Source organism: Takifugu flavidus, chromosome 17, assembly GCF_003711565.1.
Source record: "Takifugu flavidus isolate HTHZ2018 chromosome 17, ASM371156v2, whole genome shotgun sequence".
Lineage (NCBI taxonomy): Eukaryota > Metazoa > Chordata > Actinopteri > Tetraodontiformes > Tetraodontidae > Takifugu > Takifugu flavidus.
In genome coordinates this window covers 3,680,054-3,700,085 of record NC_079536.1, presented here as the reverse complement: position 1 = coordinate 3,700,085, position 20,032 = coordinate 3,680,054, and the positions used below count along the sequence as shown (strand labels likewise).

General features: G+C 45.1%; 2 protein-coding genes and 1 long non-coding RNA gene across 12 annotated transcripts in view; 2 read left to right on the top strand and 1 right to left on the bottom strand.

Annotated features, from left to right (window-relative positions):
• The window catches only part of scrib (scribble planar cell polarity protein), a 39,191-nt gene extending 25,051 nt beyond the window's left edge, over positions 1 to 14,140 (top strand). The window contains exons 26-46 of one of the 9 annotated variants that reach the window (XM_057012636.1): positions 156 to 275; positions 789 to 845; positions 1,356 to 1,412; positions 1,976 to 2,056; positions 4,690 to 4,761; positions 4,905 to 4,958; positions 5,442 to 5,495; positions 5,689 to 5,811; positions 6,472 to 6,582; positions 6,972 to 7,022; positions 7,402 to 7,530; positions 7,843 to 8,002; positions 8,080 to 8,284; positions 8,355 to 8,444; positions 8,520 to 8,699; positions 8,985 to 9,122; positions 9,635 to 9,774; positions 9,914 to 9,951; positions 10,378 to 10,452; positions 11,484 to 11,538; positions 12,485 to 14,140. In XM_057012636.1, coding sequence (XP_056868616.1) covers positions 156 to 275; positions 789 to 845; positions 1,356 to 1,412; positions 1,976 to 2,056; positions 4,690 to 4,761; positions 4,905 to 4,958; positions 5,442 to 5,495; positions 5,689 to 5,811; positions 6,472 to 6,582; positions 6,972 to 7,022; positions 7,402 to 7,530; positions 7,843 to 8,002; positions 8,080 to 8,284; positions 8,355 to 8,444; positions 8,520 to 8,699; positions 8,985 to 9,122; positions 9,635 to 9,774; positions 9,914 to 9,951; positions 10,378 to 10,452; positions 11,484 to 11,538; positions 12,485 to 12,621 — 2,127 coding nt within the window. In that variant the 3' untranslated portion in view covers positions 12,622 to 14,140. Of the gene's footprint in view, positions 1 to 155; positions 276 to 788; positions 846 to 1,355; positions 1,482 to 1,975; positions 2,057 to 4,689; positions 4,762 to 4,904; positions 4,959 to 5,441; positions 5,496 to 5,688; positions 5,812 to 6,471; positions 6,583 to 6,971; positions 7,023 to 7,401; positions 7,531 to 7,842; positions 8,003 to 8,079; positions 8,285 to 8,354; positions 8,445 to 8,519; positions 8,700 to 8,984; positions 9,123 to 9,634; positions 9,775 to 9,913; positions 9,952 to 10,377; positions 10,453 to 11,483; positions 11,539 to 12,484 lie in introns of all 9 variants that reach the window. The other 8 variants (XM_057012638.1, XM_057012637.1, XM_057012639.1 and 5 more) reach the window with 8 other exon arrangements.
• Positions 14,141 to 14,328: 188 nt separating this feature from the next.
• On the top strand, positions 14,329 to 18,336 carry LOC130513938 (uncharacterized). Its single transcript, XR_008946868.1, has 2 exons — positions 14,329 to 14,946; positions 15,602 to 18,336. It is a non-coding gene; the product is annotated as an uncharacterized LOC130513938 (long non-coding RNA).
• cdv3 (carnitine deficiency-associated gene expressed in ventricle 3) lies at positions 16,261 to 19,703 on the bottom strand. Of its 2 annotated transcripts, none has more exons than XM_057013228.1 (5): positions 19,273 to 19,703; positions 18,566 to 18,642; positions 18,047 to 18,180; positions 17,776 to 17,938; positions 16,261 to 17,655 (listed from the first exon to the last, which is right to left on the bottom strand). In XM_057013228.1, exons 1-5 carry the CDS (start codon positions 19,453 to 19,455, stop codon positions 17,529 to 17,531), a joined length of 684 nt encoding a protein of 227 aa, XP_056869208.1. In that variant the 5' UTR covers positions 19,456 to 19,703; the 3' UTR covers positions 16,261 to 17,528. The 2 variants fall into 2 exon arrangements, with proteins under 2 accessions (XP_056869208.1, XP_056869209.1); XM_057013229.1 differs by having other exon boundaries at positions 18,566 to 18,639; positions 19,273 to 19,702.
• Between the last annotated feature and the right edge of the window lie 329 nt (positions 19,704 to 20,032).

The following is a 20,032-nucleotide window of genomic DNA, read 5'->3' as shown; positions in this document are numbered from 1 at the left end:
AGAGGTCTGGAGACCTTTTTAAAAGCAGCTAGTCAATATGTGCCTACAGTAACTCTATATAATAGGTGGTTCAATTCAAAATAGTGCCCGAGGTAGGATTTTCTTTCCTCTCAGTTTGGAATCTCTTTTGAATTAGAACCCTTTTTGTTGTTCAGGCCTCTCCCGGCATCATTGCCAACCCATTCGCAGCAGGCATCGTCCGTAAGAACAGCATGGAGAGTATCTCATCTATAGACCGTGACCTGAGTCCAGAAGAGATCGACATTATGCAGAAGGTATGGGATGAGACTCTAAAAATAATAATTATAGTACTCGTCAGTGAAGGTGGGATCAGATGATGACTCATTCTTTGCATAGTGTGAACTCAGTGGCCCAGATAAAGTGCAAAATCCATGAATAATGGAAGAGAATTGCGTTGGTATGTATGACAGCAGGAGCGCCACACGCAGTTCAGTCACATACCAGGGATCGGTTCGGCGACTTTGTTGTCAAGTCCGGGTGAGAATCACGCGTGTGTTCAGCAATTCCATGCTGGCAACACTGCTTCCACAGCAGTTTGGTGTCAGCAGGTGGAGTTTCCAACAACTATGGAGATTGACTCATGCCAACCCCACACACTACACATGCCTATCTTTTCACCACAGCACCAGCACAGTTGTTTTTCTTTTAATCTAGATGAGCTTTTGGGGGAACGCCATTGTTACCGGACTGCAAATTACATTCCAACCCGAATTCACCGTATAGAAACTGAATTGCCTCGAATTGTAAGGATCCTAAATGTTTTTCAGGAGTCTGAAATGGTGAGAGAAACATCACAGTGGGAACGTGAAGAGATGGAGAAAGTGGTAAGTGAAAGAAAAAAATGTTGCCTTATCAGATTATGAGGAAGATGGTTATACCTCAGTAAAGGACTGCAGGTGTTAGTCGTTGAGTAAAACCCCAAACAAGATTCAAAGTTGAGCCTTGAAATCATCAGGCTCATGTGGGTCTGTGCTGGAATGAATGGAGCTTCTCCTCTGCAGCCTGCGTCAGTATTGTGTTTGACAGGATTCCTACCTCGCATGCATTTTCTGCTCCCATAGCTAATGAATAGATTGCTTTTTAACTTGTGTGGATTCTATTCTTTCTCTCTTCCCATTTTCTCTCATCTTTTTTTTATTATCTTTGATGTGTTTGGTGTGATACACACAAAAAAATCATCAAATCTTTCCACCTCTACACCACATCGCACCCCCTGAAACACTCATTTCTGCTTCTGTGTACCTCCCCTCTCTACTGTTCATCACATTACTGTGTGGCTGTGTGGTCGGGTGTCTTCCCTGCTCTTTCCTCCTCCCCTTCCTTTCTTGGTGAAGGAGCGTATGCGTTTGGAGCGAGAGGAAGCCACTCGCCAGCTAGAAGAGGAGACCGAGGTGAGATACTTCTTCCAGGGAGGTGTCCTGACGACATTCCTGCCTGCAAATGGGTCACAAAACACATCAGTAACGTCTTCCTTCTTTCTCAATGCAGTAATTAAAGCTGTTTGAAGCTGAAGCTCACTTACTCATAGCTGTTACTCCGTCTTAATCGACAGTGTTTTTGGAACATAATATCCCCTCGAATGTTGAACAGCCTTTTTTCAAATCTTGTTTTGACTTGACTACAATAGGTAAAAAATAAGCAATTAGCATGTTCCTTCACCCTTGTCTTTTCAAATCAACAGCTGACAGCTGTACAGTATGTTTGAGAACACGACACGGATATACTCTGAATTCTTTTTGTATTTAAATCTTTTTCTGCATTTATATCTTGGAGTTTAAAGCATGAATAAGTTAATTTGTATTTACAGCAGCAGTGGGGGGTGAATATTACCAAGCTACAACCGCTTTATAGAGTGCAGTAGGACAGAACATGATGTTTTGAAAATCATTTTGTAAAATGTTTTTTTTTGCTCTCCTTCAATAAACCAACCATTTATTTGTCCGTTTCTGTGCAGAACATAAGCACTGGACCCCTAAAACTTGACTACAAAACACTGGCGGCACTGCCCACCAGCAGTCTGCAGAAAATTAACAGGGTAAGAGGTTTTTTCTTTGTTACTAAAGAATAGGGAAAAGTCTTTTGGTAAATCGGTCCTCCCTCTGTTTACCCTGTTTCAAAATGGTTGTAAATACATGCAGTTCTTTTTGGAAATGGCCTTCGTGGCTCAGATTATCTCCTCGTGGAATCCCTTGTTTTTATGTCCTGGGAGCCTGTTACCCAGCATTGACCTCCAGGAGCAAGAATGTTGACCTCCTTCCGTGTGTGTAATCCCAAACACGACACGGGCGGTGGTGAGCTGAGGCCATGGAACATAATCTGGATCAGTGGAAAACAAAGATATGATAATGGATCAATCAAGATGTTTGGGAAAAGAGCAATGGAGATGAAGAGTGGAGAGGAAGATGAAAAGGGACTTGAAAAAGAAGTGTACACACTGAAAGAGAGCCGGCACTGTCCTCGCAGAGCGTGCTAACAGCTGCCTGCCTCAAACCCTCTGAGATATTTTAAACCTGCATCTGGCCCAGAATCGGGGGAAGTCTCTGGGGTGGGTGGGGTGTCAGAGAGGAGGGCATCATCTGAGAGTAGCAGGCATGTATTTCAGTTGCCAAAGACCACAGAAGAGTAAGTTTAACTGGACATAGAGCACGGTCGTGTAACACCCCTCAGGTATTGGCTTTATTGCTTTTATCTTTGATTTGTCGCTACATCTGTTTTCATTTAGTCTTACTTCACTGCATCGGAGGCTCAGAATTGACGTGCAATTGTTCCGGCTAAGTGTTAAGATCACTTTGCCACTTGGCATGTGGGACACGATTCATATTGTCTCAGAACTGTATAGACTTTTTTGACACCGGAGTAATGCAGTTATTTACACCTTGTTTTCATTTGGTTCTTTAATGGCGTCGTAAGATTCAGCTTTGAATATTTTAACCTGTAGAGAGTTAACTAAGATCACAGGAAAAAAATTTAAATTCTTCTGGTCCACTATATTCTTTGTAAGAATCTTTTGTTCGAAACGATTCAGTTCTTTTTATTTTAACATGCAGCCTTTTCCCTGCTTCATTAGTCGTGTGCTGGCGTGCTGATAGACCAGCCTCACACCAGAGGCCCAGCTGTCCCTCACAGTCTGTGTCAGAGCCAAGAGGGCACTCGTTCACATTCCATCCCACTGACCCTCATCGCACTACCAGCTCTCCTGGTCACCGCGAAGAGGGCAGAGTTACTACTCACTAATACTTAGGCCGAGTATTTTTGATGACGTGTCAAGGTCACGTCAGTAAATTCACAATTGTAAGGTTGCTTTTACAGTATTGGGTTTTTGCTACATGGGTACATTTAAAGATAATTGCATATTTGCCCACGTGCAGTCACTTTTAGCCATGTTGTATTTAAAGTCCAGTGTCTCACTGGTCTGATAATGTGGTTATTTCGGGCGGCAGTCGAGAGCCCAGCAGCAGTCAATAGCCCTTTATAAATTCAGGCACATTTAAGAAATGTATTGATTTCTTTTTTCCCAAGCAACTACACATTTGTTTGTCAGGTATTTTACTATCTTAAAACATGATATTTCCCAGACTAAGACTAACATTTATAGCACATTATTCAGGGGACAGGTTTTATTAACTCAGTTAACTGAATTAATTCCAAAGCTGATAGAAATAGACTCGAATTGTATTTAAGTTGTCCTCTCTGTGGTCATTTTGGAACTTTACTGTCTGTCCTCCTCTTTGATCCTGTCCAGTTTTCTACAATCATAAGTCCTGCTGCTCACATGGAGGCTCCCTTACAGCCCCAGTATGGACCTCCTTTAGAGCCTCTCGGCTTCAGTGTAGGACATGGCACAGAGTCCCTCGGCCACATGGACCTCGAATCCCGCACAAACGATCAAGGAGATTATCTTCAAGGAACCCAGTTCTCCCCTAGTTGGAACTCCCTCACAAACAGTGCTGGCTCATCAACGACCATTAATTCATCAGCTCAAGAGGAAGAAGAATGCCTGGTAGACTCTCAGCCCATCTGCTTCAAAGAGAACCCTTTTTTGGTGGCCAATCGTAAAGGGAAGGGTCGGCCGTCTGGGGAGCAGATCCTGTCCGGGCCTCCTGTGGGCTACGGGAAGCAAGGCCAGCTGCAGCCCTGGTTGTACAGCAAGGCAAGCAGCCTGGCCGAGTGTGGTTTGGTGGCAGCATGGCGTGTCTGAGCACAAGCGTTTGATGTTTGACTCGCTTCAAAGGGCTCTGTTATTTACATCCTTATACCAGTTCTGTTGCATCAAACAAATATATCAATATTCTGTCCTTATATTACCTCCTTTTCTGGCCCCAATCCATGAACAGAAGTTTTGTGACGTCACCTTTGGATGCTGGGACTTGTGATATAATTTGAACAGATTTTGGCCTGTTGAAATTACTTTGCTATAAATATGTTCAGTTTGCCCATATTAATTTCAGCGTGACAACCAGCTAAGCTGGCGCATGTTTTTGCTGTGAGCAGTTTGCTTGTGGTGTTCCACAAGGAGGATCGATCGGAATGTTTACTCCAACAGCTGCAGAGCAAGCCATTAGTCACGAGGGATCAATGACCTGTAGAGCGCACCAGGAAACAGAGAAACCCTCAGTTTGATTTATTTTGTATTCAATGTGTCTTTTTGTTGTTTGTCCTCATTTTTAGGCACCTTCCACTGATTCCCCCAGGACAGATAGCCCAATCAGGGAAGCGCCTTACTCTCCCATAATCCAACCGGTGAGCAGCCTTTACACACAGCACTCTTCTCCTATACATCCGCTCTTTATATATGCTATATTTTCACTCTGATTCACCTTGTCCATGAGGCACTTGGGCTTAATTTTTTAGTTTGACCTTTGATCCTGTCCTCCCACCCATAGCCCAGTCATCAGTCTTCCAACAGCTCCCTGTGTGCAGCCAGGGAAACCCGCTTCGTAAGTGGGTCCTTTGGCCCTCTTCTTTGGCCTGGACTGTTTTTCCAAAGCACCTGTGTTGTCTGCTCTGAGCTCTGTAAAATTTGATCATGAATAACTGGTGCAGCTGCCATGTCTGCAGCAATCCGACCAGCATGTGACTGCTTCTTCATAGCGCGCTGGGTATCTGAGCTTTGCCCTGTAAAACCCGGACGTGCATTAAAAGATAAAGTCGGTTTTGATATATTGCTCATGATGATGCGACTCACAAGAGGTGGCTTTGAACTCTCGCTCAGGACAATAATGGGACAACGTAGATGTTATTTTATGAGGGGCTGCTGGTGATCAGACAGGCTCCTGGTGGTGTTGGATTTGTTTGTTCAGCCTGGCATCATCTCAGAAAAGCTCTGCTGACATTTGTGGCTGGTTGCAACTCCAGCAGATCCTGCAGATAAACACATTCTGTTCAGTTTTCATTCTTTTTGTTTTCACTTTCTTTTGCAGGCAAACATTCATTACACTTCCACCCCCACTACCAAGGATGACACACTTTCATCAGTGAGTGTTTGGATGTTAAACACACTGTCCATAAAATAACTCAATAGGTTTAATTATTGAAATCCACCCACTGGGAGAGCAAATCCCTTTTCACCACTGTCATTCCTTTATTTTGAGTCCTCATTCTTTCTAAAGCTAGCAGGGAGTAATGATGAAAGTCATTTTTGTAAAATACTGCATTGCTCCCTCACAGACTCGACCGGGGGCCATCCAGCCAGTGGGACGTGTGCGTCAGGGAACGTCCCCCTCCACCCCGGACGGCCACAGCCCCAACCCTTTCCAGCATGGCCCCTCCCCCTTCAACTCCCAGACCTCTGTAAGACCCCTCACCACCACATAGTGTTGTTTTCCGTCCACTCTTGTTTCCGTGCCTCCGGCTGTCAGCGACCAGCCCCCCTAAAACACACAGGAGATGTCTCTGAGCAGTTCAACAGGGATGCAGATTGAGCACAATTATTTAAGAGAGCCAAAGATATAAAGAGGGGTGTTTTTAAAATGATCAGTGCTGATCAGCATGCTGTTGCTATCGGCTTCCAGCACGCTGGTTAACTGTAAATGGAGCGTGCAGCCACCCCGTAGAGCTCCTGAGTTGGACATTATTTGTCACATTTGCGGTTTTCTGAAATGCTGTCTGGAGTCCATCCTTTGACAACTTTTAACTTTAACGAAGAAACTATAATCTCATTCTATGTGGTCCCTGGAGCTTAGGCGGGTCTGTCATCGCCGCGGGTCTTCCAGCTGTTACCGTTTGTTCTTGGCATTCATCCCACTCCTGCCACTCCAAACCAGCCGCCATGTTGCTCACCTGTTCTCCTCCAGTCTTCAACAATACTGTTTTTATCATAGTCGACCCTCTCCTCCATTTCTCTCTCTGTCTGTCCGACTCACTGTCTGTCTGTACTCTTCCCACCTCCTCGACTTACCACATGAACCTACCCCGCCCTCCATGCCCCACCCCGCCCCCTCCTCCCTACAGCCTCGCGCCCCTTCCCCCACTTCGCCTGTCGAGTTCCCCATGAATGTCAAGCAGGCATACAAGGCGTTTGCCGCCGTGCCTCGCTCGCTGGCAGTGCTGGAGCCTTCGCAGGTAGGATGTGATGCCTGGACCGTGTCCGGGTCACAACCTGAAACGCATGCTGTGATGATTGGATGGTCTCACCCTGCCCCTTCCTCACTGGAGCTCGCAGCGCCATGTCGGAGGGGGCTTGTGATGTGCTGTGACGTGTGGAATGCGCTCATCTTTCTTTTCTTTTCTTTTCTTTCTTTATTTTTATTTATTTATTTATTTATTTTTAAACCTGTCCTCAAGTGCCATCTTGGCCCTTTGGTGTTGAGTCATTCTTCTGTCCATGGTGAACATCGTGAACTAATTTTCATCTCCCTTATGCATTACTTTTATATCCTGCCTGGTCTGTAACTTTGTGTTTGTTCTATATCTGACTGTGCTCATTTTCTGACGTTCTCCATCATCTACAGGATCTCTATGGTGTGAGGAACAACTTCCACCACAGGCAGTCAAGCCCAGAGGTAAGCCCACGTATCAGCCATGACCACGAGTTCCACTTCCGTGACATCATCAGACTAATGACAAATTATTATATTGAAGGATTTAAGCACTGCTGTGCATTGTATTTATTGTAATATCAAAGGTAGTCCTTTTATTTCTAGCTTGTTTTGCTAAAGTAAGACAAGCTTCTACCAAAACAAAAAGAGAGATAACAGAATGTCAAGCTAAAGATCAAACCTTCACACAAGAACTTACCCTTTCATAGATCATGCAGTTATTAAAGGGTATTCAGTGAGTTTTGACATTTCTGGATGTCTAAAGCCATTCTAATTGCGTCCTTGAAAACCTTAAAAAAACCACAACGGCTGGTATGGCGACTAACAAATGTGGCCTTTTCAGCCTGACAACGAGGTCTTTGACGAGGACTTAGATGTCAGTAAGGGACTGCCTGGCAAGGTTTCCCCTCGTCAGGAATACATGAACCTTGCAGCAGTGCCTCGATTCTCCAGGCCCTCCATGGAGCTACAGGTAGCCTCCACCACATTTAGAGCAGCCCTTTACTGTCTGGGTTGTGTGCTTGGCTTGAGCAACGGTGGTGGGAGGCTGCCATAATAAAGTGATTGTCGCTTCATTACTTTTAAGTGGTGCTTGGGTTTTTTGGCTGATAGTTGTTGTTTTTTTCTTCTTAATCAGTTGTGTCATAGTCATTTCTCTTCTAGTAGTTTTTGCAATGAAATTTCCTTCTGGGCAAATGAAAAATTGGCTTTCAGCAACAAATATTGATCTCGTTTGAGTCTCCCTGTGTAATTTCTGATTGTGTTCTGCCCTTGAATCGTCCAGAGTCCTTCTCCTAGTGGGAAAGACGGCCCAGAGCAGCGATCTTTCAAGGACCGTCAGAAGTACTTTGAGATTGACGTGAAGCAACAGACTCCCGACAAACCCAAACCTCGAGTGTCCCTCGTTGGCGAAGATGACCTCAAGAAAATGAGAGAGGAAGAAGGTCTGTCTTCCTTATCTTTTTTTCCCCCCTGAATATCATTTTCCACTAACCAGACCTGTCCGTTGATCTCCCCTCAGAGAGGAAGTTTGAGCAGCGGGCGCGGGAGTACCTATTGGATGAAGACGATGAGGAGGATGATGAGGAGGATCTGGCTAAGCAGGTGGCACACATGAAGGCCTCTGGGAAAGTCTTACTGGATGGCGTCGAGTACAAGGTGGAGCCCATTTCCTCCCCATCTCAGCACTATAATGTAACGCCACAAAGATACAGCGGCAGCTCTGGGTAAGAAGTTAAATTGAGTTTACTATTTTATTATTGTTATTCCTGCTAATATATGTGTGTGTTTGTAAAGGCCTTCTCCAGTTGATAGTAAAGGGGACTCTCAGAGGAATTCACTGGAGGACAGTTTCAGGCAGGAGCAGAGGCCCAACTCCATGACTGGGTAATTAACCTTAATTCGCTACCTTTCGTGTGCGTAACTCTCACTTAACTCACTGCTCTCTGTTTTCTACCCCAGTCTGATCCCAGCGTATTCCGGGGAAACGGCTCCCATCCGCACAGCCAAAGCGGAGCGAAGACACCAGGAAAGGCTCCGCATGCAGAGCCCCGAGCTGGCCGTGGCCCCCGACAAAGACCTGTCCCCCGCTGAGAAACGAGCCCTAGAGGCTGAGAAGAGAGCCATGTGGCGGGCGGCAAGGTGAACGTGACATCACTTTACTGAAAGAGTGACTGACTGATTAAAAAAATAATCATACTTTGATGCCATAAAAACATCTTGTATGCGTGGGTGTGTGATTAATCTGTCTATAAATGGTATCTTCTTGCTCCTGGATGTCCTAAATGTGTTGGTGTTTTTGGTTTTCTCCTCTTCTTTCTGTCTCTATTTGATTTTCACTCCTCCTCTCATCATTCATCCTGCTGTACCAATCACCACTGCCCCTGCTCCTCTCTTTCGCTCCCTCCCTGGCCTCATGGGGCTCAGGCCCTGTGGCTTAGAGGACGATGTTAGACAGTATGAGCAGGACCTGGCTAAGAGGCTCTACCAGGCCCGGGTGAGGGCTTCTCAGGGCACGTCCGAGGCCCCCACCTCCTCTGCCTCCTCCGCAGCCTCCCAGCTCAGGTCTGCTTCTCGGCCCCGGCAACTAGGGCCAGACGCAATGCATCATGGGGGTGTGCTAGGGTGCTTTGGCATTGAATATTTCTTTGCTAAAAGTTCAGAAAGGTCCAAACAAGCACTTGCAGCAGTGTTGTGACAGTGCTTCCACCACCTTTGCTGTCTTGCTTCTGCACGTCTTTGCCGTTTTCAGCTGTTTCTGCTCCTCCCTTTCTCTCTTCTCTGCCTTGTCTCCCCCTCTCTGCAGTCCTTTCTTGCACCTTGATTTCATACTCTTCTTTGTACTAACACACTTCGCAAATCATTTGTGAGTTGAGGGTAAACCTACTCGCTGTAGGTAATCCTTTTCCTGGAATGCATTTACCGTAATTGTTGAAGGAATTTAAACCAGTCGTCACAGCAAACCAGGACAAGGAGCACCCAAACCAGTAGTGAAAGCACTTTAGTGCCTCTGCTAGTCTTCGTACTCTAGCCTCCCTGTTGTTCTCTGTTATGTGATGCCGTTGCTCCTCTCGTAGAATGAAGTCTCTGGAGCAGGACGCTCTGAAAGCTCAGATGGTCATCGCAAAGTCTCGGGACGGCAAGAAACGCGGCACGCTCGACCAGCTGACGGAGTCGCCCTCACCTGCCCCCACACCCTCACCTACACCAATGGAAGGTAGGAGGATTCGCGCTGGCAAACCTGAAATGATTGTTTCCACAGCTACCTTCCTACTAGCCCTATCTGCCTAATGGAAACGCTTTTTCACCCCAACATTAGTGAGGTTTTAACAAAATGTCTTGTGTCGCTCCGACAGAGCTCAGTCCCCGAGGACTCACCTCTCCTGGGAGGCTGGTAAGCACGTTTCCTCTCTATCTTAAAGCCATTTTGTGTGGCTGATTCTCCTCTTGTCCTTTGTTGTCAGGACTCAGGATGTGTTTGCTCTGATCAATATTTAAAGCATCCTGCTGACACTGACACGGTCTTAATCCAGGGAGGTTTATTTGAGAACTGCAGCCAGTAAGATTGCTGGTTTACATGCTGGAAGATGAGGAGAAAATGGATTTGCTTCACAGCACACTGGCATTAATCCACCATATTACCCATCATCACTCTGGCCTGTCAGCCGCAGCCGGCTGTTAAATCAACCATCAGCCTCTCTGCTTCCCACCTCTTTATTTCTATCCCCTCATCCTTCTTTCCCCTCTCCCTCTCCTGTAGTATCTCCACCCTCTTTTCTCCTCCTTGACTTCTGCTCAACCCTGTTTGCTATACTTCTAGTCCCTGTCGTCAAAGAAGTTTGACTACCGACAGTTTGCAGCCATTCCTTCTTCCAAACCAGTATACGACATCCAGGTATTGGCTGCATGCTCGGCTCCTCGGACCCAGGCCTTCTCCTCCCCCTGTCTTTCCCTGCTGCCTCTCCCCTCTAGTTTCTCGGTCAATAAGAGGCGTCGGTGCATCTGGAGATGTGATTTGGCTCAATAATGGATCAGAACTTCCTGCTCTTCTCTTCATTGGTCCGCATCACTAACTCTCACATGCCCAGTGAATGCAGGCTGCATCTATCCACGTCAATAACATGCTTTCCATAAACGGTCACCACTCACACCCATTGATCTCTCTGCTAACATCTCAGAGAGTAATGTGTTTGTGAACCCACTAACCAGAATTGTTCCGGGGGGGGGGATGTCACACACTCTCGCCTTCACCTTCATCTGCATTTTGGGTGGGTCACAGGCGGAGAAAAATGTGTCGCCTTATGGTTTTATGATTCTAGAAGCTCCCGGTGGGGGCACAGGGGAACCCTGGAGATGGTGCTGGACTGATCAGAGCTTTTATTAAGCGGACTTTAATGACTTCATGGCAGTTTGCATCGCCGTCCGTCTTCAGTGGAAACGTGTTTTGTATTATTAAAGTTTATGAGTGCTTGAATTACGTTCACTGTCTTGTCTGTGAACTGTAAAGTTTAATATTTAAGGGACAAGTTGATGACAGGTAAAGTCATGTGACCCGAGGAACCTGTAGTTAAAACTATATGGTAAATTCTGACAAGAAGATGGTGAAATGGCTCTGTGACGCTGGCATCAGGGTGACTAAATGAACTGCTGCTCGTCTTCTCTTTACCTGTGGTCATTCTTACACAAACCCCTGGAGCTGGCCTGACCTAACCTTCCTAACACCTCCTGGGGCAGTAATGAGGTAGATTCGCTCTGGCTGTAGTGGCTGGGACAAAAACGTTCCTTTCTGGTGGCGTCTGCTAAACCAGTTTAGGCTGCTGGCACGTCCTCTCACAGCCTGCCACGCTGGTGATGGCTTCCAGTGCGATTCAGGATACTGGAAGAACTCTGCCGCTCAGTTATTAAACATCTCTGCCTTTTTTCCAGACACCTGACACAATCGACGACATGAAGTTCATTGACGACGGCTCCAGCAGCCAGGGTAAGTACCGGAGCGCCACACAATCAACAGTTTATGAGTGATGGGAGACTGAAAACAGATAACAGAATATTACACCCCCTCTAAATGCTCGCTATGAGCCGCACGTGGCTTAAAATCTCCAGTTGAATGCAGGAGAAAGTGACTCCTTCAATGGATTTTATCCCCTTTGATTCAGGTGACTTCCTGGGATAAGCAGCTGTAATTGGTAGGATTCCGTGTGTGTGTGTGTGTGTGTGTGTGTGTGTGTGTGTGTGTGTTAGCTAACCTGCCTCTTCTGTAGGAAACTGTTGTGGGTTCCACTGACTGTTTCTCACTGCTTTGCCTGCTGTTGCCCAACACATGAAACATTAGCTGAGGGGGAGGATGGATGGTCTGTGTGATCTCGCACTAACTTCGATCCGTTTACGTGTGAAACGTGTGATTCCGTCGACATGCCAGCATCAGCGTGATCTATTTATCCAGGTTTCCTGTGAGCGTCTAAGCTGTTGGTTTGCTCATGAAACCAAACGCGACGTCGCCGTGAGCGCTTGGCCCCGGCCAGCTTCAGGTTTCTGCTTCTCTGCAGCAGCTCGTTGGGGGCTTCTCTCGCAGGTTTCAGTGGCCTCATTCACCAAAAGAAAACGAAGAAATAAGAGTTTCTCATTCCCTTGATTTTTTTATTTTTAATATTCCTCACATTTCTGTGGGGAAACGGTCAACATATCGCATTTGTCCATCAGCAGACCGATCCTGCGAGTCGTGGATGAAATAAAACATCCCATTACAATGCTGCATTTCTAGGTTTTTGCACGTTTCTTTTTGTTCACTAGTATGATCAATGAAAAGAAGATATTGGTGAATGAGGCTCCACCTTCTTTCTTGTCAGCCAAATGCTACTGTTACTTTTTACTAAACCAATCACAATGGTTACAAGTTGTCTTCCTCTAACTGGAATTATTATTCCCAGGGCGCGCTGCGAGTCCAGAGGCCGAGATGCAGACGGCACCGCCTGCTACCTCCGCCCTGGAGGAAATGGCACTGTACAGCAACAAGCGCAAACTGAGGCAGGGCCGCCGCAGCCTGGAAACCGCCGTACCCACGTAACACCTCACCTTGGGAGAAGAAATCCAAAGAATGGATAGAAAAAAAACCACATTTTTAAGCCACTGTGCAACATCTGCGGGTGCATCCACAGGTGGTCCACAGTCACAAACACTACAGTGTCAATAGAGCGAGGTTTCCTCTCCCGTATGTAACCACTGCAGAGGGTCATGGTGTACACACTCTTTGTGGCTTGCAAGCCTTTTTAGTCTGTGTATCGGCCAGCTGGACAGTGAAGGGTGAGGAAGAGCTAGCACTGTTAGCTAGGAATGCTAATTTCATTTGTTTTAGCAGAAGCTAATCTATTTTTTAAAAAGAGAAACAAAAAAAAGTTGGTGGATGATTTTATTCTTACGTCTCTAAAGAATTTGCTGTTAAAGAAACATGCATAAAGAAAAGAACATGGGGTCATAGTTCTACTAATGATATTTTTTAGGATTTCAGTGAATAGAATGTAAAATGTCATGACCAGTGTATATATTGATTGGAAGAGGGAACGCCTGCTACCTTCACTGTCACAAATTACATATTTTTTCTCTGCCATATCATTTTTTTGCACTGCCACTCATTGTTAGCTAATTTTAAGTAATTTATTTCCTTTAAAAAATGATATATCTCAAATTCAAGAATATCTTTTATCACTTTTAACTGATCCAGTTTAGATTTATAAAAGTTTGACCTAATTAACTGGATATCATTTTATATTATCAGTTTGATATTGGAGGTGCATATCAATGGCATTAATGGCTCCAGGACATTCCCTTTGTGGACAATGATTACACTGGGAACAGTCGACCATATCGAGCACACACAGGTTTGGCGGTACTTAAAATACCCAGCTGAGGGTGTTTATATTACTTAATCAATGTGAATCGTTTTTATATCCGAAGGTTTCCTGGCTGCGTTCCACACGACGTGAAGGTAGTGGGTGTTTTTTTCCTGTTTGTTGTATTTTCTGTCTGGTTAATTTAAGTCTGACGGCATTGAAAATCACTAATTTCTGTGAATTGTGTGAATAATGTACAAATACCGAAAAGGAAATGTTGGAGCTGAGTCGTCGGTGTGTGGGGGCTTCGTGTCGCCACACTCTGCATGTGTGAATTCAATAAGGGGAGAGCCAAGAGGAGTGCAACGTGTTTGAAAAGCATTTGCTGTTGTTTTTTTTCTTTGCAGAATCCGAACATGGTAGCAGTGGCTAATTCAATGTAGGGCTTTCATGACATTCTCACTGACTGAAATTCAGTTTGTTTGAACTTTTGCAGCAGTTTATTTCCTTTTTTTTAAAGAAAATCTTGCATTAGGTAATTTTTCCAGATGGGTTTCACTACATCATTATTGCTGTGTGTTTTTATGTTTTATTACCGTGTCTCCAAATCTTTTCAGGGGATTTTACTCGCAGTTAGGTTGTTGGGAAGGGTCAAAGGTTAGAGCTCATTCAAGACTGTAACTAGTGAATTTGTACAACCAAAGAAGTCTATTTTGTGGTTCAGGAATAATAAATTTTACTTTTCATTTAAAAGTCCCATATTTTTCTGGTCTGTCTGTCCCTGAGCCTTCAGCTCACACGAGGAAGCAAACGAATAAATCGGCTCCTGTAGTGACGTAACGACGGGGTTAATTTGCATAACCCGGCCTCCTCTTCGCGGAGCCCCGCCCCCTATGACACCCGAGAGGCGGGGCTTAATCGTGGCGAAGTTCGGGTAATTCAGCAGTAAAAAATCGGTTGTATGTATGTTATGTATAAATGTATGTAAGTACGTACGTACACTCAAAATTTTTGGCGTCTCGTCAAAATTTGGTAATGTCCCAGTTTACGTGCAACGGAGTAAATCGAATAACTGACAGGCTCGTGTACTCAACACTAGGTGGCGATACGTGTCTTAACAGTGTCTTAATACGGCCTCATTTTACGGTTGACCTTTTACGTCACCTCGCCACTTTTGCCAATATATGTCTCCATCTATTCTCGCTAATGCTGCACGATAAAAATAATATCTTATGGTTTTCGTCTAAGTTTTACTATTTTAGGGGGGGGCGTGTTTTGATGTTATAACAGCGGCGGTTTTGCAATGTCGGCCAGAACCGGACACGCAAATTGCTCCGTTGTTGGTTGGTAAGAATTAAACACAGGTGCCGATATTCTGTCCCAGCTCTAGAACAGAAGAGACCGTGGTTGCGTTTCATTTTTAACGGGAACGTACTGGCTACGTTAGGGTTAGGACTGCTTCAGTAACGAGGGCCAACACAGCCACGTTTGCCTCCACATTGCTCCTCGTAAAAAGATCATTCCGAACCGTGCGGGGCCCAGCCACTGCACCAGAGCCAAAGGTCAGTATCACCACGTTTTGACAGTGTTTACAGTTCCCTACGAGTGTGGTCAAAGAAGCCTCTTTATTTGCTCTCTAGATCGATTTCAAGTGAGTTTAACCTTAATAATAACGCGGAGCTTTTTTTTGTCATGGAGTCCGAGAGGTTGTCGTTGTATGACGGTATAACGTTATTTGTACTGGAAAACATTTTAACATGGCTCTAAATAAAACGTACAATACAGTTCTGTTCAAGTAAAGCTTTAAAAAAAACGTCAAGCGTCAGCCGCGTGTCTGAAAGTAGCGTCACAGGCGTATCTTAGCAACACTACCAGCGCTTTCTATTGGTCGACACATCGGCACTCTCGCGGCTACAGTGATGACGCAGCAACATACCGGTGTCTCATTGGTCAGCGGCAGCGGTCAGAACTGCCAGTTTCATTATAGTAAAAGTCACACAAAACGGATTTACTAAAAAAACAACAAAAGAACAAAGTGCGTTCCTTATCCGTTCAACTGTGGACGCATCTTTTAGTGTCTTAATACGGGACAATACGCTATTTTAAGGGACGAGTGGGTGTAGTTATATGTGAAAGTAGGGAATCCCTCATGTAAAGGTGGACAACACGCAATTTCCCGAGTGTTGGCTTATTAAGCTGCAACCTTTTTGAATACAGGTCATCGAGTGCATTCATTCAGTCACCGGGATCAAGCACACAGCTGCCTTTTAGGTCTCCTCAGTCCCACTTTAGAAGGGAAGGTATGTGCAAACCATCCTCAGGACCAGTCGGTTTGATGAAGTCGGTAATCATTTACCCATTGTCGGTTTCTCGTGTCATCTATGTGGACTTCTTTCGTAAAAATATATTGTTTACAGGTGTTCAGGCGACTGTGTTCTGCAAGGATTTTGAAGTTGGGACATCCACTGCAAACCCTTTTTATTTTTCCTCATAACCAATTAAGACACCCTCAAAGACACGATCAAAGAGACTGCGGCTGGTCTTTGCTGCGTTTTCTTTGTATGTCACTAATATTTGTTTTGTTCTCAACAAGAACTGCCGGAATTTTACTTCACGTGCTCTAAACTTCACATTTAAAACTGTTCTGCGAAACAACTTGGAACGCGTTAACTGGAGTATTTACGTCTTTTTAAAAAAAAAAAATTACAACCGTGCTGGTGCGTGTCTGAAAAAGGTTTGATGTGTCCCTGGCTGGTGGGTGGGTTGGTGTCATGGCGCAGCGGGTAGCACCACAGCCCCAACAACCGCCAGATCAAACCCCCAGGCAGGCCGCCCAACACATGGGGTCAATGGAGATAAGGAGACCCACAGAACAATTCACAAGGATCACTTTATTTGTTAGGTTCCTCTCATTACACAGATAGCCCAGGCAGGATCACTGCCCCCAAACCACGGGACAGCTCTCACCCCCCCAAACATAACCTGTAATAAAAGACATCTGATCCAATCTGCATGCACAAGTTTCATCCAGTTGGTGTAACTTTCTGGGAGCTAAAGGGGCAGTTCACACAAAACTGTGGATTCACTCACCATCATGAAATAGTTGCAGGGTGACACTTGAGTTACTGTTTAGGACACCATCTGGATTGGGGCAAGCAGGTGAGCAATTCCTCATGTTTGGTGAACCAGACAACTTTACCAACTACAGTTGGTGGCCAACAAATTGGATTAAAATAAACTTTAAATGAGAAAGGGGTTAAGTCATGGCAATGCAACCTCAGACAGAAAATGCTTTTATTGTGGTTTTGGTTTTTTTCCCCATTTGTCTTGAGATCCAGAGGCAGCAGCCTGGGAGAAAACAAGCACGAGTTCAGGTGATGACGCAGCAGTTTCTATCATTAAGGCCACTTTGTAAAGAACTAAACGAGGACCGCAAGCAAGCGTTTTGCCTCCAGAGCGTTGCATCATCGACGTGCGAGATGAAGAACAGATGTTCTGGATTACACAGCCCGATGGCCAGCTTGTGAGGGGAGAGGAGGGTCACTGTTCAGCCCGTTCACCACAATGCAAAAACCAAACAGGAAGTCCACGTCGTCCTCACCATCTCTACTGCCGAGGTAGAATGCCCAGCTCTCAAAAGCCTCCAACCGCAGCTTGGAATTTTTTATTTTTTAAAAAAAAAAAAAAGAACAAGTGCGACTGGGTTCAAATGATCTTGCAAAAAAAAAAAAAAAAAAAAAAAAGATATTGAGACAAACGTCTGTAGAAGCATCTCGTTGTCTTTGACCCTCGGTGGCTTTTACCAAAGCAAGTTGAAGTCCAGAGAAAAGAGTCGCCACAAAACTGCCGCTCAGAGTTCAAGCCGCCGCCGCCCACTTCTGCAGATTTGTACTTTTGGGTGTTTTGCTTCTTCCTTCGCCACACATCCCTCTTTCAGGTGCAGTCCTTCAGTTTCGCCGACCAAATGTTTGTCATGTGATCAATTCAGAGGCTGTGTTGCTGTATGAGGCGTGTATGTGTGTGTTAATGTTGTTAATGGTGGCAGCATGGGCTCGATCAGGACTGCAGTCAACACAGCTGAGATTCAGCTTTCTTTGAGGGGCCGGACTGTACTGAAGGGGCCAGGGGACGGACAAGAGCGCCTCTACTTGTCCCCCAGGATGGCGTACTGGTTGTCGAGCTGCAAATGCTGCATAGATCCTCCACTAGTGTCTTCTCTGCCACGGTTCCTGTGTTTTACCACCTCGAAGGTTTTCTCCATTTCTCTGTCCCTGAAAACACAGACACGATCAGGCTAAACTCCAGCAACGCGTTAGCATCCTGACCACGGGTTAGCATCCTGACCACGGGTTAGCATCCTGACCACGGGTTAGCATCCCCACTGAACTCACTTGCGCGTCTCCACGTGTTTGGCGGTGGCTGACAGAGACGGGAATTGTGCGTCACTGAAGATCTCTGGAGGTGCCTGGTTGTGGACTCGTTTGGTCGTGGTCAGCCGAGCCCCTGGAGGGCGATACACGCCCGAAGTTTTCGCCTCTGGCACTTCAACTTCCTCTGGAAGGACACCAAAAATATCAGCTCTACCCAAACATGCGACAAGTACCTTTCGCTGTCATTTGTCAGTGTCAACGATGGTTAGGCGCTCAGGCTGATTTTACTCACCCACAGGGGCAGCAGGAGGGGGCGCTGCCCCAGATTTGCTCCATGGGCTGAAAACTTTGTCTCCGCTGACCAAAACAATTTCTCCATCTTCACCAACTTCCTCCTTTTCATATTCCTCTTCCTCTTTGTCGTCACTGGGAGCACAAATTCAAATGACCAGGTTCTTATCAATCTAACATCCATAAAGAATAAAACTCCAATTAAAATAATAGCTTCTCTCGTGTGTTTTCGTGACATCAGCAGAGTTTAGGTGAACACAAATCATGTTGTGGGTTCCATATCTACAAAAACTACCACAATGGAAGATATAAAAAGTTCCAAGAATTAAACAGCATCACTGACATTTGCTCTGTTTTAAACATGTCCTGCAGTGGAATTTAAATTTCAGATTGCTGAAATTATTGTAAAATACGAAATGACACTAGAAACGTGTGACCAGTCAGCACATTAAGGCATCAACATCTGCAGCAGGGTTTTAGTTTTTCCTGCCACGTAATGATAAAGCTCTTTTTTCCTCACCTCATCTGCAAAGCCTGTAGTCGGAGTCCGCTGTAGTCCACTTCTCTTTGCTCAAACTCTTTCCACTCCTCATCCTCCTTGCACAAATAAACAGCGTAAAATAAACCAAACCAAAAATCATGAGCACCACAGGTGGACATTTTCTGGTTTCTTAAAAAAAAAAAAAAAAAAAGACTGCAGAAACGTATCTCAACAAATTGGTCCAAACGTCATTTTTCTGATTTAACAGTGTTAATAAAAGAAGAATTAATAAAAGAAGAATGAAACTGCATCCACCAGATTTACCATCGTGATACCGGCTCATAATAAGTGGTGACAAATGGCGGCTCGGCCTAGTCAGCCACGATTCAAAGAAACATGACAGCTTCTAGGAGGCCGAAATCGGTCGCTGTCAGTTTGGGAGCACATGAAATTCGTCGCACACTTTTAGTGTCAATCCCATTATGACGCCACAGATATTTAAATTTAAGCGTGTCGTGTCAAAATTGGGCTAACCGTTACAATCTGTGCCAGAATGAACCATATGCTATTTAGCTAGCAGTCGGTGTGATTTGTCTGCATGCGAAAATATTCAAGTTTAAGTAGTTTAAACACAAGCGGGCGATTTTAGTGAAGGAAATCGGCGATGACAAGAGGTCAGTTTGACGGCAACGGTGTCTCAGCAACACCGACGGGGAAAAGTTACCGTACAACGTCGCTGCCCTCACCTTTTCTAACTGTGCGTCCTGATTATCACTTTTCGTGGTTTTTTCCTTCTCTTTCTTGTTCTTTTTCACAAGGACCGTGGGCCCGGTGACGGGCTCCTTGCCCTTTCCTTTTTCCTTCTTCTTCTTTTTATCCCGCTTGGCAAAGAAATCGTCCAGACACTTCTCTGTCGGTACATCCGCCATTTTCAAAAAGCGACGTTAACAAGTTTAGCTAGCTTAATCGGGCGCTGACAAGTGTGTAAATCCGATCGCGGAGAAGAACAGCGACAACAACTGTCAGAAACGGTCGAGTTCGCGTTAAATCGGACAGTTTTTACTTTTGTTACGGGTTGATAGCGATGCCAACCCAAGGTCCCCGGCTGAAGCCTTAGCTACCCTGTCAACCATGCCATGCACAGGCTACTTGACGAATCTGCACCATAAACCGGAAGTTCCGGTCTGAACCGGAAGTATTGTGTCACGTGACCATTAGCGAGCATTTTCCCCTAAATTTTGTGATTATGAAAATAAACACATTAAATACACCAGAATAGAACAGCAAACCTGTCATTTTGACATATATCTTAAATTTATATATTTTTCTCTTAGCGTTACATATTCCAAAAGTTAATATAATGCATACCTTTATTTCATTCTTCCCGGGTTTTCAGGCATCGTAATTATCTTTGCATTATATTTTGGGAAGATGTTACAAAAATTACACACTTCATTACAATTTTTAAAAAAAACCAATCCATAGTCCCTGATTTAGGTGCTTGTC

Excerpts from the sequence above, each read along its gene's own strand:
- cdv3 (XM_057013228.1), bottom strand. The coding sequence starts at position 19,455 with ATGGCGGATGTACCGACAGAGAAGTGTCTGGACGATTTCTTTGCCAAG. Across the intron at positions 18,643-19,272 it reads AGGACGCACAGTTAGAAAAG|GAGGATGAGGAGTGGAAAGA; the intron begins GTGAGGGCAGCG and ends TATTTGTGCAAG. Across the intron at positions 17,656-17,775 it reads AAACACGTGGAGACGCGCAA|GGACAGAGAAATGGAGAAAA; the intron begins GTGAGTTCAGTG and ends CTGTGTTTTCAG.